General features: G+C 39.1%; 2 protein-coding genes across 3 annotated transcripts; one reads left to right on the plus strand and one right to left on the minus strand.

The window, feature by feature from the left end:
• The first annotated feature begins 1770 nt into the window (after positions 1-1770).
• Positions 1771-6524, plus strand: LOC103932619 (KH domain-containing protein HEN4). 2 transcript variants are annotated; one of them, XM_048572519.1, is made up of 7 exons: positions 1771-2444; positions 3354-3788; positions 3932-4183; positions 5048-5431; positions 5582-5658; positions 6012-6126; positions 6235-6524. In XM_048572519.1, the coding sequence occupies exons 1-7, from the start codon at positions 1989-1991 to the stop codon at positions 6376-6378; spliced, it is 1863 nt and encodes a 620-aa protein (XP_048428476.1). In that variant the 5' UTR covers positions 1771-1988; the 3' UTR covers positions 6379-6524. The 2 variants fall into 2 exon arrangements, with proteins under 2 accessions (XP_048428476.1, XP_048428477.1); XM_048572520.1 differs by having other exon boundaries at positions 1775-2444; positions 6015-6126.
• Positions 6525-6987: 463 nt separating this feature from the next.
• LOC103932618 (pathogenesis-related genes transcriptional activator PTI6) lies at positions 6988-8011 on the minus strand. Its single transcript, XM_009342254.3, has one exon. It carries the CDS (start codon positions 7689-7691, stop codon positions 7050-7052), a length of 642 nt encoding a protein of 213 aa, XP_009340529.2. The 5' UTR covers positions 7692-8011; the 3' UTR covers positions 6988-7049.
• Between the last annotated feature and the right edge of the window lie 4861 nt (positions 8012-12872).

Raw genomic sequence — 12872 nt, forward strand, 5'->3', positions numbered from 1 at the left:
AAGATTGAGCTCTTAGGAAGAAGATATTGAAATGAAGCAGCATCAACATAATGAGCAGTATCATCATCTGAGTGATAGAGAAAAACAAAAAAAATATTAAAGTTTTCTTAGGAATTTACCTTTAGACTTAATAAGAGATGATATCATATTAGAAGAAATTTCAAAAGCAAAATTAAGAATAATGCCACCAGATATGCAAAATAAAATCTTGAGCAGAGCATCACAGTGCATGAAAAAGTTACAATTACAATTACAATGTGCTTTGCATTAGTCCATTTTTGATCCAAAACTAAGGATGAATATTATTACAAAGATGTATCCACCATGTCTTTGTGATAGTACAGAGAGTTGTAATTGCAAACCAGAAGTTAGCATAGCTGTAGCCAGGATTAACATGAGAGATTTTACACCATGATATTTTAGTTATGAGCATCAGAAAAAAACATATTGCTGTAAAAGTTACCCCAACCTTACTATTAGAGTTTGGCTATCTTGATAAAATATTCATTAACCATATTTCCTAACTAGAATCATTTCCTGAAAAGCTTATACAAATAGCAGAAGATTATCTAGAATAATGGAAAGAAATTTGCATAAGTTTTATTAGTAATCCTCCAGATTGGTATGTAAATATGCATAAGAAGAAAACTAGACACATAACCATGATTAATGAAAAGTCTTTTAGACTAGCGTCTATTTCCTCACACAGGTGGATTCCTTTATACAAAAATATTCTGAGATTTAGAGGGATCCAAATATTAGCTTTAGATAAGTTTAAAGACTTTAGGTATACATGATATTAGTAGCAGAAAAAGAAGAAATGTATATTTACAGCAAGTTAAGAGTCTGTCATCAGCCTATATTGGAAACCTCAAAATTTTAAAGGAGAAACAGAAGATATGTATTATAAGGTAAATGAAGATAGAGAAAAAAATGCAGAACTGGTAGAAGGAGATGAACAGTACTGGGAACAATTTAACATAAGAAGAGCTGCATAACATCGACTACATGATGGAAGCTTGAAAAGTTGGCAACAAATTAACAAAAGTAGCATAAGATGAATAGCATCATGCAAAATAATGTATTGTAATCAGACAGAAATGTCAACATCATTGTGGACCCCGCTATAATAGTGAAATAATGGCATATGAATAAATAAAGAAAATAGCTTAATCCATTATAGACTTTTCATACATAAAATGTCATTTTCATTAAGAATGAGTGGTAAAAAACCTTTTTTTTTTGGGGGGGGGTTTTGATATGGGTCTAAAGTAACTAAAAATTGGACCTATTTCAAAAATAAAAAATCACTAAAAATTGAACTTATTTCAAATTTTCCTTTTTTATTTTTATTTTTTTTTATTAGAACTCCTTTCCAATTATTCTTATTTCCATATTTGTAAAAATAATAAAAACTAGAGACCGGTAAAATTTGAAACCATCCCGATCTAAGCTTGGGAAACGAAACTCTACAGGTTTGGCCACATACATGCTTCTCATTTTGGATATAAAAGATGAGATAAAAATTGAACTTGAAAACTCAATATGGATGAGCACCTTAAAAGTGAAAGTTTTTACGTTTATTATTTTGACGTGACTATTAAGTTAACTATTATTCTTAAACAAGATGTTTTTTGAATTTGAACATGAACTGAGCATATACGTACAAATTCCGACCATTCAATATCAACGAGTACATCAACATTATATAACATTAAAACAAGATGAACCGGTAATGACCAAAATTTTCTCCGACCCAAAATAGGCGCAAGCAGGGTTGCTTGCTGGCGCTAATGCCATAAAGTTTGTATTTTCTTAACAACAAATAAAATAATTAAATTTCCACTAAATTTCTGGGTTAAAATATATAAGAATTAATTGTCCATTCTGGTTTGTTTGGACTAAATCCTAGTTAATGTAGTGAGAGAGTGTGATGCTGGCCGCAGCACCTTGCTGACTAACAGACTTAGCGACCACCTCGATCATCGATGGAACCCGCCGCCCTCTTCCGCCTGCTCTGCCCATCCTCCAAAACCGCCGCTCTCATCCCCAAACTGGGCCCCACCCCTGGCGCCAAGGTCCGCATCGAACACCCAACCCATGGCGGCGACGAGTGCGTCGTCCTCATCTTCGCCGAACCAAATGCCCAATCGCCCAACGCCGCCCAAACCCTAGACAAGGCAGAAAGGTCGCCTGCCCAGCATGCCCTGGTTAGGGTTTTCGGGAAGGCGGCGGTTGATGACGCCGGTGAAGCAGAAAAGGGTAATAGCGGCTGCGGCTTGGTGTGTTGTAGGTTGCTGGTGGCGAGCAGCCAGGTTGGGTGTGTGCTTGGGAGAGGGGGAAAGATTGTGGAGAAGATTAGGCAGGAGAGTGGAGCGCACGTTAGGATTTTGCCTAGAGACCAGATTCCGCCGTGTGCATCCCCTGCAGATGAGTTGATTCAGGTAAAGAATGCTTTTTTTTTTTTCCCGGTTTCGATTGCTTTCGTTTACTTGCATTGGACATGATAGAAATGTTGGTACTTTGTAATTGTTGTGCTCTTTAGGTAGCTTATTCCCTTTTTTATGTGCTCTATCTGTTTTGTTTTCGGGATCAATGCACAATCTTTGAGATTCTTGTAGTTGTTACTTGTTGCGATTACTATGAGTTTTTTTAATGATGCAATTAGTAATATTGTGTGGTTTCTTAAAATGGTATATAGCAGTTATGAGGAACTACATTAACACCAGAACTTATGTTGAACGGGCTCTCATACCACGTCATCATGGCTAATATGGTATGACTAACCACTAAGCATTGTTGTGTGTTGAGATGGAAAAGAAGTTTCTCAGTTCGAATTTCAATGCATACTTTGATGTACTAGATAGTCCCACCGAAGTTTTTCTCAGCTCATTGATGTACTAGATATTCGCGCTTAGACCTAAACCACATGCCCATGCATATTATGTGTTGGTGTGAGAAGCAAGTGCAAGAAGTTCTGTATTTCATGATTTATATACTAAGTTTCTAAAATGTGATTGATTTATTTTCTTTCTTTTGCTAAGTGTATGTTTCATAAATGTGAGTGAGTGCTCTTCGTATCTTATTAAACATTTGCATCAATGAGGAAGACCACATTATGAATATTGGGTAAAACTACATTACTAGGACGTTTCATCCAGGCAAAGATGGTAGGACTTTAACTCAAAACCTGCCCAAGGGCAGAAAAGGGTGAATAAAGACAAATAGGACAATGATTGCTAACACTACGAGGGAAGCATGCTTCACCTACTGCAGGGGTACAAATAACATGTTAGGTTTTTGTTGTGCTAATTTATTACTTAGGGCATTATCCATGTTGGTTTGATATGCAGATAACAGGAGAATTTTCAGCAGTGAAGAAAGCACTTCTGTCTGTTTCAGGTTGTCTTCAGGATAACCCTAAGGAAGATGTAGCTAACTCTGGTGCTACCAAAATTTCAGGGGGATCAATTCACGGAACTGGTATGCCTTCACAAGTTGACCCTATTGCTCATCGGGGCTTTGGGCCTGGCTTTAATGCGTCAGATTATCACTCAAGGAATTATTCTTCTAATCCCGGGACTGAAAATATTGGACGTGGTCACAGGATGGCTATGGAAGAAGAGGTGGTATTCAAGTTGCTATGTCATGTTGATAAGGTTGGTAGTCTGATAGGGAAGGGTGGCTCCATTGTTCGGACTATGCAAAGTGAAACTGGTGCATCAATTAAGATAGCTGATTGTGCACCTGATTCAGATGAGCGGGTTGTTATCATATCTGCACAAGAGGTACTAGAGGCTGTATTTGCCTTGCCATTTTATCATTACTTACAGAAACATTTTGTACGTTTTATGTTTGGTTCCTGATACCATAAAATTAATATAAAACAAAACGAAAGGATTTCAAGTTTAATATTGGAAGTTCATTGCAGAATCCAGAGCAAAAATATTCCCCGGCACAGGAAGCTGTTATTCGTGCACATCATCGAATTGCAGAGATTGGGTTTGAACCTGGTGCTGCAGTGGTTGCTAGGCTTCTTGTACATCCACAGCAGATAGGTTGTTTATTGGGTAAAGGAGGTTTCATTATTACAGAAATGAGAAGAGCTACTGGTGCTAGTATACGAATTTTTCCAAAGGAACAAGTCCAGAAGGGTAGCTTCCAAAATGATGAAGTTGTACAGGTATATTAAGCTTATATTGGCCGCAGACATTATTATAACGCACATTCCTTCCGTTTTTTACAGTGTTTAATCTTCAATTTGTTTCCCTCTGAAAATTTATACCAAAACAAAATTTATACCAGATATATCTGGTTTTGGTAAAAATTTTATGAAAGTGTTGGGAGATTGGAAGTCGTAAACTAATCCAAGTGGTGCTTGATACTCATTGATATTTTGTTAGAGTATAATTGGAATTAACTTTTCTGCTTTATGTGCAAACAACTAAGAAGGTTAATGTTTTGCATTTACTAAAAAAAGCTCGTGGGCTGTTGACGTCGTAGAGAAAACGTATCATGCAATACGAAAGTTTAATTTGTTATTAAAAGAGCTTTGAAGAAGTTGAAGATCAGAGCTGGTAGGAGGTTAAATATGCCCAGGTCAATGTCTGTTTAGATTTCTGGTCTGCCATCCTTTGTGTAGACTGGCCAACCACATCATTAGAAATGTGATATTTAATCATAATCGGATTAGTTAAGTAAATGATATTGAGTGTTTCTGCAGGAAGATAGGCAGACAATATTAAACGTTAAAAACTACTTTAATTTTTGGATTGAATTTTGTCAGAGTCCATTATGATGTCTTTGTGCCGGATAAAGTGATTGGCTGTTAGACTTATGTTAACGGTCGATTGATTTACTGGATTTGAAACACTTGTTTGGTTCAGAAATGTACTAGTAACATAGTTCATGTGTTTTGATCTAATTGCATAAATATCAATCTTCTTCTCTCTGTCAATTGTTTTTGGTCCACAGGTTTTCATTTATGAACCGAGCATCCTATTCTTGCTAAATACAGTAAGAATAACCTCTTGGTGCTTTATGGCAGGTTATTGGAAGCTTGCCTTCTGTACAGGATGCACTCTTTCATATAACAAGTAGGATTCGGGAAACAATTTTCCCTATGAGACCCCCTTATGCTAATTTCGGTGGCCCGCCCTATATGTCTCCATTTCCCGAGATGCCTCCCCCTTCCTTTAGACCGAGGCATAATCCAGCCTCCCCTGGTCCCTATCCTTCACCTGGATTCCATCATGGAATTGATCATTCTGCTTTTCCATCACAAACTCCAGATCATCAGCCTTCATTTTCTCATGGTATGGATCACAATGGTCCAGCTCATATGGACCGAGTTCCCTATTCTTTTGGTAATGAGCGACCAGGACATGGTCCAACATTTGAGAGTCCTTCTCCAAGAGCTTGGACTCCCCAGGTTGGTGTCTTACACTTTGAACAACCTAATAGTTATATATATATTTTTTTAATTTTTTTTATTTTTTTTTGTCAATAATGGAGGGGGTTTCAATCTATCACCAGTGATCTTTAATATTTTTGTTAAACCAACTTGAGTCGATACGTCTAGGGAGTAAGCTGTGGGACTCCTAGGGGAGCTGCTGATGTTGGTTCAGGCTTGGCTCCAAGAAATGGGTCTCGACGAAGGTAATATTTCTTGGCCTCTGGAAACATTTGTTGTCTGCTATTGAAGTCCAAGTGTTTGTGATTAGATGGGGTAAATTTTATTACTAAAGTGCACTACATGCTGTCAATACTCGCCATGTTAATTTACCTCAGGGAATTCAGTTATTGTACATTTGCGATATTATCAACCCCCTGTTTAGTAATAATATTTGGGTAAAATTGACTGGACACATAAATTTGATTTGAATTTGTCCTGAAAATATATAGTCGTATTTCTCTGTAATTTTATCCATGCTAACAAGAAGATAAAAGTATGTGATACTGCTGCTACGGTGCATTCTAACTTTTTTTTTTTTCTGCAAATTTTATTTAAGCAGTGGAAGTCAACAATCTTACTTAACCAGCACAACAGTTGAGATCACGATTCCTCAGACGTTGATAACTCACGTTTATGGAGAGAACAACAGTAATCTGAACCAGATCCGGCAGGTGGGTTATCGTTCTCTTTGTAGTTTGATATCATTGTGCTCAAAATTGGTAATGAAGTGCTGGATTGTGTTTTAACGCGTCCATTTTCATGGGTACAATTCATTCCAGATCTCAGGCGCACATGTGATTGTTCACGATTCAAAACCTGGATCGTTGGAAACCCTAGTTGTCGTGTCCGGAACTCCAGATAAAACGCGTGCTGCTCAGAGCCTTATTCATGGTTTCATCCTTTGTGGGCAGACACAACTTTGACAATCTGTCCACCTTTTCTAGTAGCGCCCATTTGAATGAAGAATTTGAAGTCTCCCTTTTAAAAGTTTAGATGAATTCATCACAAAAAAGCGTGTTGTAATTTACTTGAGTTTTCCATCAGTGAAATTAAATTTCTCTTTGTTCAATTACAAGCGAAAAAGTCCGAGTTCGAAATCGAATTCTCATTTTTCGGAGAAAAAATACGAATTAGGTACAACATTATATGGTAAGTACGTATATACATCTCACGTATGAATATCTCATGTTCAAGGTTTAATGCACGAAATATTAGTGATGTAATTAATTAATTTAAGAATTAATCATATTTCTCTCTTCGAAGTTGAAATTATAATTTAAATATCACATAAACTCGCTTTGTCTCACTAAACGGTTTTTCGTAATTACATTATTCCTAAAACTCGTTTTGTCTCACTTTTTCTATTTTTTTGGTTGGCAAATTCGCTTTGTCTCACTTTGGTCGCTTGTTTTCTTATTTTGGTCAAAACCCTTGGTCGCTTGTTGTTTAGTCAATCCGTTAACGATATTTTATTTTTTTCTTTTCGGATAAGATGATGATCAAATTAGTTTGGCGCCGTACGAAGCACAATATAATACAAAATTCGAATTATATTTTTAATAATTATTCTAATTTTAAAACGGAGGGAATAAGATTAAAGACCATCTGCAGCCCCCTCTCCTCCACCCACGGCGGCGACTGCTCCTCCTCCTTCCCCATGGCCCACTTCCGCAGCGGCAACCACTTCATCAGCAACCACCGTCTCCCCAGCTCCAGGAAAGTTAGTGACGGCACGAGGACCCCTGAGCATCAGCGAAGCTCTGTCGTACGCCGCCGCAGCTTCCTCCGCCGTGTCGAAGGTTCCGAGCCAAAGCCGTTTTCCCTGATTCGGGTCTCGAATCTCCGCAGCCCACTTGCCCCACGGTCTCCGCCGGATGCCGACGAACCTCTTCTCGCCGTCCGGGCCCGATTTCGGTTGCAGCTTGGCTCGTTTGGACAGCTTAGGACGACCGGAGCAAGGCGGAGAAGACGAAGCAGAGGAAGGCAAAGAGACCTCAAGGTTGATCTCTCTGACGCGACGCTTCACCGTCGGCACGACGCTGTCCTCGTTGTCGTCGCTGGAGGAGTCGGTGGCGTCGGCGTCGGCGTGTATGATCCGCACAAGCTTTGGTTGGATTCTCGGGTTTCGGGGTGGGTTTGGGGTTTCTCGGATCACGAGTTTGGCTAGGGCGGTTGATTGCTTCGAAAATCGGACATCGGAATTGGCGGCGGAGCGGTTGATTTGGACGGTTGACATGGAATTTGATGGCGGCGGAATTGAATTAGGGATTTGGTGGTGAAAGGGATGAAGAATCGAAGGGGGGAAAAAGCTCAAATAGTAAAAAGCAAAAGAGAAGCGAGTGAGGGGGAATTAGAATCTGACATGGATATTCCTTCTTTAATTAGAAACCGGAGGGAAATGACGTGGAATTTTCTTACTTTGTTTCCAGGTAGATCCAACGTGGCTTACATGCAGGCAAAAGGATAACGCCGCCATATAAGCAAACGTAACGGAAGTTTTATTTATTTATGATAAATAAATTCACGACGAGTAGAAGGGTGAATGCTTTTCTCACATTAACAAAATTAACAGATTTATGACTTGAGGAAATGATCGTTAATTTCTTTTTATGTAGATGAAAATAAATTAATAAACCACATGCCACGTAAGCAAATTCAACGGGCTCTCTTGATTGATTTAACATGAATTAATAAACTATGTACCACAACATTAAACTAACAAATTATCTCCGATGCAAATGTAAACGAATAAGGTGAGACAATGCGACATTATCAAAATTTACGTGTCGATGTCTCATATCCTGAACATTCGAAACGTGACACCATAACCATAAAGATTTAGAAATCGATGACAAACTATTTTGTTGTGCAAGAATTCCTCGATAATTTTGTGGAGTAGAAAGTATATCTCAAACAAATCAGAGTAGTGTTACAACTTACACTTATTCTCTATTTGTACCATTATTTGTTTCATTTCTTTAATAAAAGTGGACCGACCAACACATGTGAGTTTCATCTCTATTAAAGAAATAGTAGTACAAATTTTTTACAAAAATTATTGTTAATCTTCGACTAAATAGTTCCCCACCAATGAGAATGAGACACATAACCAATATGACAAGAATTCGAGTACAAGGAAAAGAACCCGGAAAAGAATCTAGATCCTCGTCGAATCCTCGATGTGAGGATCTCGGGAATTCGTGAATCATATCTGTTCATCGTGCATCGTGGGGTCAAAAATCATTTTAAATATTCTCATTTAAAATTAAATACAAATTGTCACATCCCGGCTCGGGTGGGACGACTTCCCGGGCCCGCTCCACCACCGTAGCACGATATTGTCCGCTTTGGGCTTACATTTCTCTCACGGTTTTGTTTTTGGGAACTCACGAGCAACTTCCCAGAGGGTCACCCATCCTGGGAGTGCTCTAGCCCTCTTCTCGCTTAACTTCGGAATTCCTACAGAACCCGAAGCCAGTGAGCTCCCAAAAGGCCTCATGCTAGGTAGGATGGGAATATACATTTAAGGATCAGTCCCCTAGGCGATGTGGGATGTCACAATCCACCCCCCTTAGGGGCCCGACGTCCTCGTCGGCACACACGCGGCCAGGGTTAGGCTCTGATACCAATTGTCACATCCTGGCCCGGGTGGGACGACTTCCCGGCCCGCTCCACCACCGTAGCACGATATTGTCCGCTTTGGGCTTACCATTCCCTCACGGTTTTGTTTTTGGGAACTCACAAGCAACTTCCCAGAGGGTCACCCATCCTAGGAGTGCTCTAGCCCTCTTCTCGCTTAACTTCGGAGTTCCTACGGAACCCGAAGCCAGTGAGCTCCCAAAAGGCCTCGTGCTAGGTAGGATGGGAATATACATTTAAGGATCAGTCCCCTAGGCGATGTGGGATGTCACAATAAATAACTGCCCACTCACAGATCACATCGACGTCTCGTAGGTCCCTGAGCCTCACTTAGCCATGCCCTGATGTCCGTACAAGCCTCGCTTATACGAGAAGTAACCAAATTGACGTTATTTAACGCACATACACAAACATTCGTCAATAACTTTCTCATACGTTGCTCAATTTGGGTATGTGAATATACCACGGTGATCTACACGACGTCACGAACACGTGACAATTTTTAGAACTCAATTTGGAGCTCTCACACGCCTTCACGCGCCCCGTATACGCGCTGCCCACGCGCGCGTCTTCTTCCTCGCAGTCGCCGGACTGGTTTCGCCGGAGGTGGGTGTTTTGCTGGAATTTCTGGGTAAACTTCAAAGTGTCATAACTTCTTCATTTCTTAACCATTTTCGACGTTCTTTATATCAAAATGAAGATATTGACGAGACGAACACATCCATACCTGCCTTGACCCTTAACTCGGCGTGGATTCACCAGAAACAGCCCCGAAAGCTCCGGCCAAACTTACGGTTCGTGATCCCGACGTCCAATTCCTTCAAACGAAGCACTCCGAGCTTCCTTAGGACCTCACCAAGCTTCCTATAAGCTTCAAAATCCCAAAACCATCAAGTTTTACGTGTGCATGAACAGTGCACACACACGGTGAAATTGAAATCCATGTTTTCCGAAGTGAAACTCACCTAAAATTGGTACCATCGTGTTCGTGTGGTCTTCAGGAGTACGATGGTGGTCTTAAATCCTTCGTTGGTATAGTTTTAGGGTGGTTTTGTGGGTGGTCCGTGTGAGTTCGAAGGAGAGAGAGAGAACTGAGAGAGAATGAGAGATTTGTGAGGAAGGAGAGAGAGAGGGACAAGGTACGGGAAAGGGGGAGAGATTTGAGGGATGTGGGGTCCTACCCAATCCCCAAATCATCAAGTTATAACATATAAACCTAGTTCTAAGTCTTAAATTTAAGTCCCTAAAACTAATGAATATTCCAATTAACATTAGTTTAGGAACTTCAGGTAAAAATCAATGCCAACTTTACGCCCCTTAGTCCCGTTTAAGGGCATTTTCGTAACTTCACGTCCTCGGAATTAAAAATTCCGGGACGGGTTGTGACAATCTTCCCTCCTTATAGAATTTCGTCCCCGAAATTCCAACAACCAACTAAATCATCTAAACTCATACAATAGCTTCGGATAAATCTCTCTCATCCGATTCTCCTTCTCCAGAATCAGTCGTACAAGTCATTCTAGTTGACTCTGGCTGATATATTTCGTATTATGGATGATGTTGCCAAAGAAAGTGATGATGGAGCATGATTGAGGTGTTTATATGTAATTATCCCCGAGTGGAGTAAGATGGAAATGTAACACCTTCAGGAATTGTTGCTTACTTATCGAGACAACAGTGATTTATCTGTATTGCGGGCTGCAGACCGTAATATTTATAACTTATTCGTTGGATCTGTTAAGCAAGTAAACAAATAGGTTATCTACATGAGTTGGTGATTATTCAAGGTGTTCAATAAAGGTTAAAGTTAAAGTTATGCCAGTGAATTTTATTTTGTGGGATATCGAGGAACTGAAAGTGATTTTAGGCACAATTTAATGGCGTTAAATCATGACAAGATGGATTACTACGGGAACTTAGTTACTTTCCATTGATTTGATTGATCAGAGATTACTTTGGTGGGCAGGCAAAGTGGTTTGAGTTAGGCCGTTAACATTGCTGTGAGAGCAAAGAGATTGTTATTAGAAGATTACAAGGGTACTCATCTTATGCGGTACTACATAATGTTGCTCCTACTAATATGAAAAATGTAAAAGGGATTGGACACTTTTTCAATGTTTTCCCTGAAAGTTTACCTGGATTGCCTTCAGGCAGAAATGTGAAGATCAATATCGATTTGTTTCCAGGTATAAAATTTTATGTTAGAGATTAATTCATGATGAGTTAAGAGAATTGGAAATTTAGTTGAAAGAATTGGTTGATAAAAGTTTCATTCAACCTAATACAACACTTTTGAGGAGCCCAATTCGTTGGTGAAAAAGAAAATGGACTTTAAAGACTATCCATTGATTATAGACCATGAAATCGGGTAACGATTGAGAACCGTTATCCATGATGGTGTACTGATGTTTAATGAATCAGCTCAGAGGTATTTGTGTAATTTCAAAGATCGACTTGAGGTCTGTCCATTACCAATTGAAGACTTTGAGCGACGTTGATCCTAAGATTTGTTTTCTGGACTTGTTATAGTCTTTATAAATTTTGGTGATGCTATGCGGATACTCATGCTGTTTCATAAGTTGATGGATGAAGTATTCCAGGAATGCCTTGATAAATTGTTATCATTTTCATGGACGATATTCTGGTACATTCTGAGCCAGAGCAGAGCATGTAAACATATTAAGTCGGTGAAGTAAAGATTGTTAGAACGTTGGTTGTATGCTAAGTTTAGCAAATGCTAAAGTTAAATGAATCAAGTGGCATTCTAAGATTTACTATATCTGCTTAAGGTATTCAAGTGAATCCTTAAAAGGCAGCAGGAATTGAGAAATTGGAATAACCACGAGCCGTAATTGAGATTCGGAATTTCTTAGCTTACCAGACTATCTTGGACGGTTGTGAAAGATTTTTCAGTCATTGCTTTGTCATTAACGAGATTGTTGAGAAAAGAGGTTATGTATGAGTAGGAAGGAAATTGTGAGCAAAGGATTCAACAACTGAAGTATTTCCTCACTCATGCACGTATTTTAGTATTCCCAGAGAATAGTGGTAATCATAAATTTTTAGTGATGTTTCTTGAATGGTATTGGATGCATGTTGATGCAAATGTTAGGGTGATTACATACGTTTCACGACAAAAGGAACCTCATGAAATGAATTACCCTACTGGTGATTTGGAAGTCATGATTACCATTCTTGCTGTGAAGTTATGAAGACATTATATTTGGTAAGAATGCAAGATTTTTACGAATCCAAAAAGTCTCCAATATCCATTACTTGGAAGGATTTTGATATGAGGCAGCGAAGGTGGATTGAATTGTTTAATGAACATGATTGTACGACCAGGGTGATCGTAAAATTGTTCTAGCTGATGCACTTGGTGAAAAGACTTGCGGTAAGAGTAAATGTCTAGCACGCTTGCCAAGATTGTCTTTTTGTGGATTGGAAATCAACTGAAGTAAAGTTGAGAATGGAAGATTGAGAAGAAGTTGTAATTGCTAATTTTCAAGTTAAGTCTTTTTAGTAAGGTCGTACTCAAGACTCAAATGGTTAACGAAGAAAATTAAGAATTAACCAAGGCAAAGAAAGAAAGGAAAAAGAAAGATTGCTGAGTTCAAGAATAGGATGGTTATGATTGAACTTGAAGTGATAGTTGATCAATGTACCAAGTTAGTACATTTACTCCAGTGTTGAGTAACAACCACAGTGCAACAGTACTTATATGTTTTATGGAGAGGAGATTTGGGTTACGGAACTGCTGAGTTTCTTAAGTATGTTG

This window comes from the organism of the source record quoted next, unplaced genomic scaffold (genome assembly GCF_019419815.1).
Source record: "Pyrus x bretschneideri cultivar Hongxiangsu unplaced genomic scaffold, Pyrus_bretschneideri_v1 Contig61, whole genome shotgun sequence".
In the NCBI taxonomy this organism is placed as follows: domain Eukaryota; kingdom Viridiplantae; phylum Streptophyta; class Magnoliopsida; order Rosales; family Rosaceae; genus Pyrus; species Pyrus x bretschneideri.

Coding starts and splice junctions, on each gene's coding strand:
- LOC103932619 (XM_048572519.1), top strand. CDS start 1,989: ATGGAACCCGCCGCCCTCTTCCGCCTGCTCTGCCCATCCTCCAAAACC. Junction 3,789..3,931: donor TTATCATATCTGCACAAGAG/GTACTAGAGGCT, acceptor AGTTCATTGCAG/AATCCAGAGCAAAAATATTC. Junction 5,432..5,581: donor CAAGAGCTTGGACTCCCCAG/GTTGGTGTCTTA, acceptor CGATACGTCTAG/GGAGTAAGCTGTGGGACTCC.
- LOC103932618 (XM_009342254.3), bottom strand. CDS start 7,691: ATGTCAACCGTCCAAATCAACCGCTCCGCCGCCAATTCCGATGTCCGA.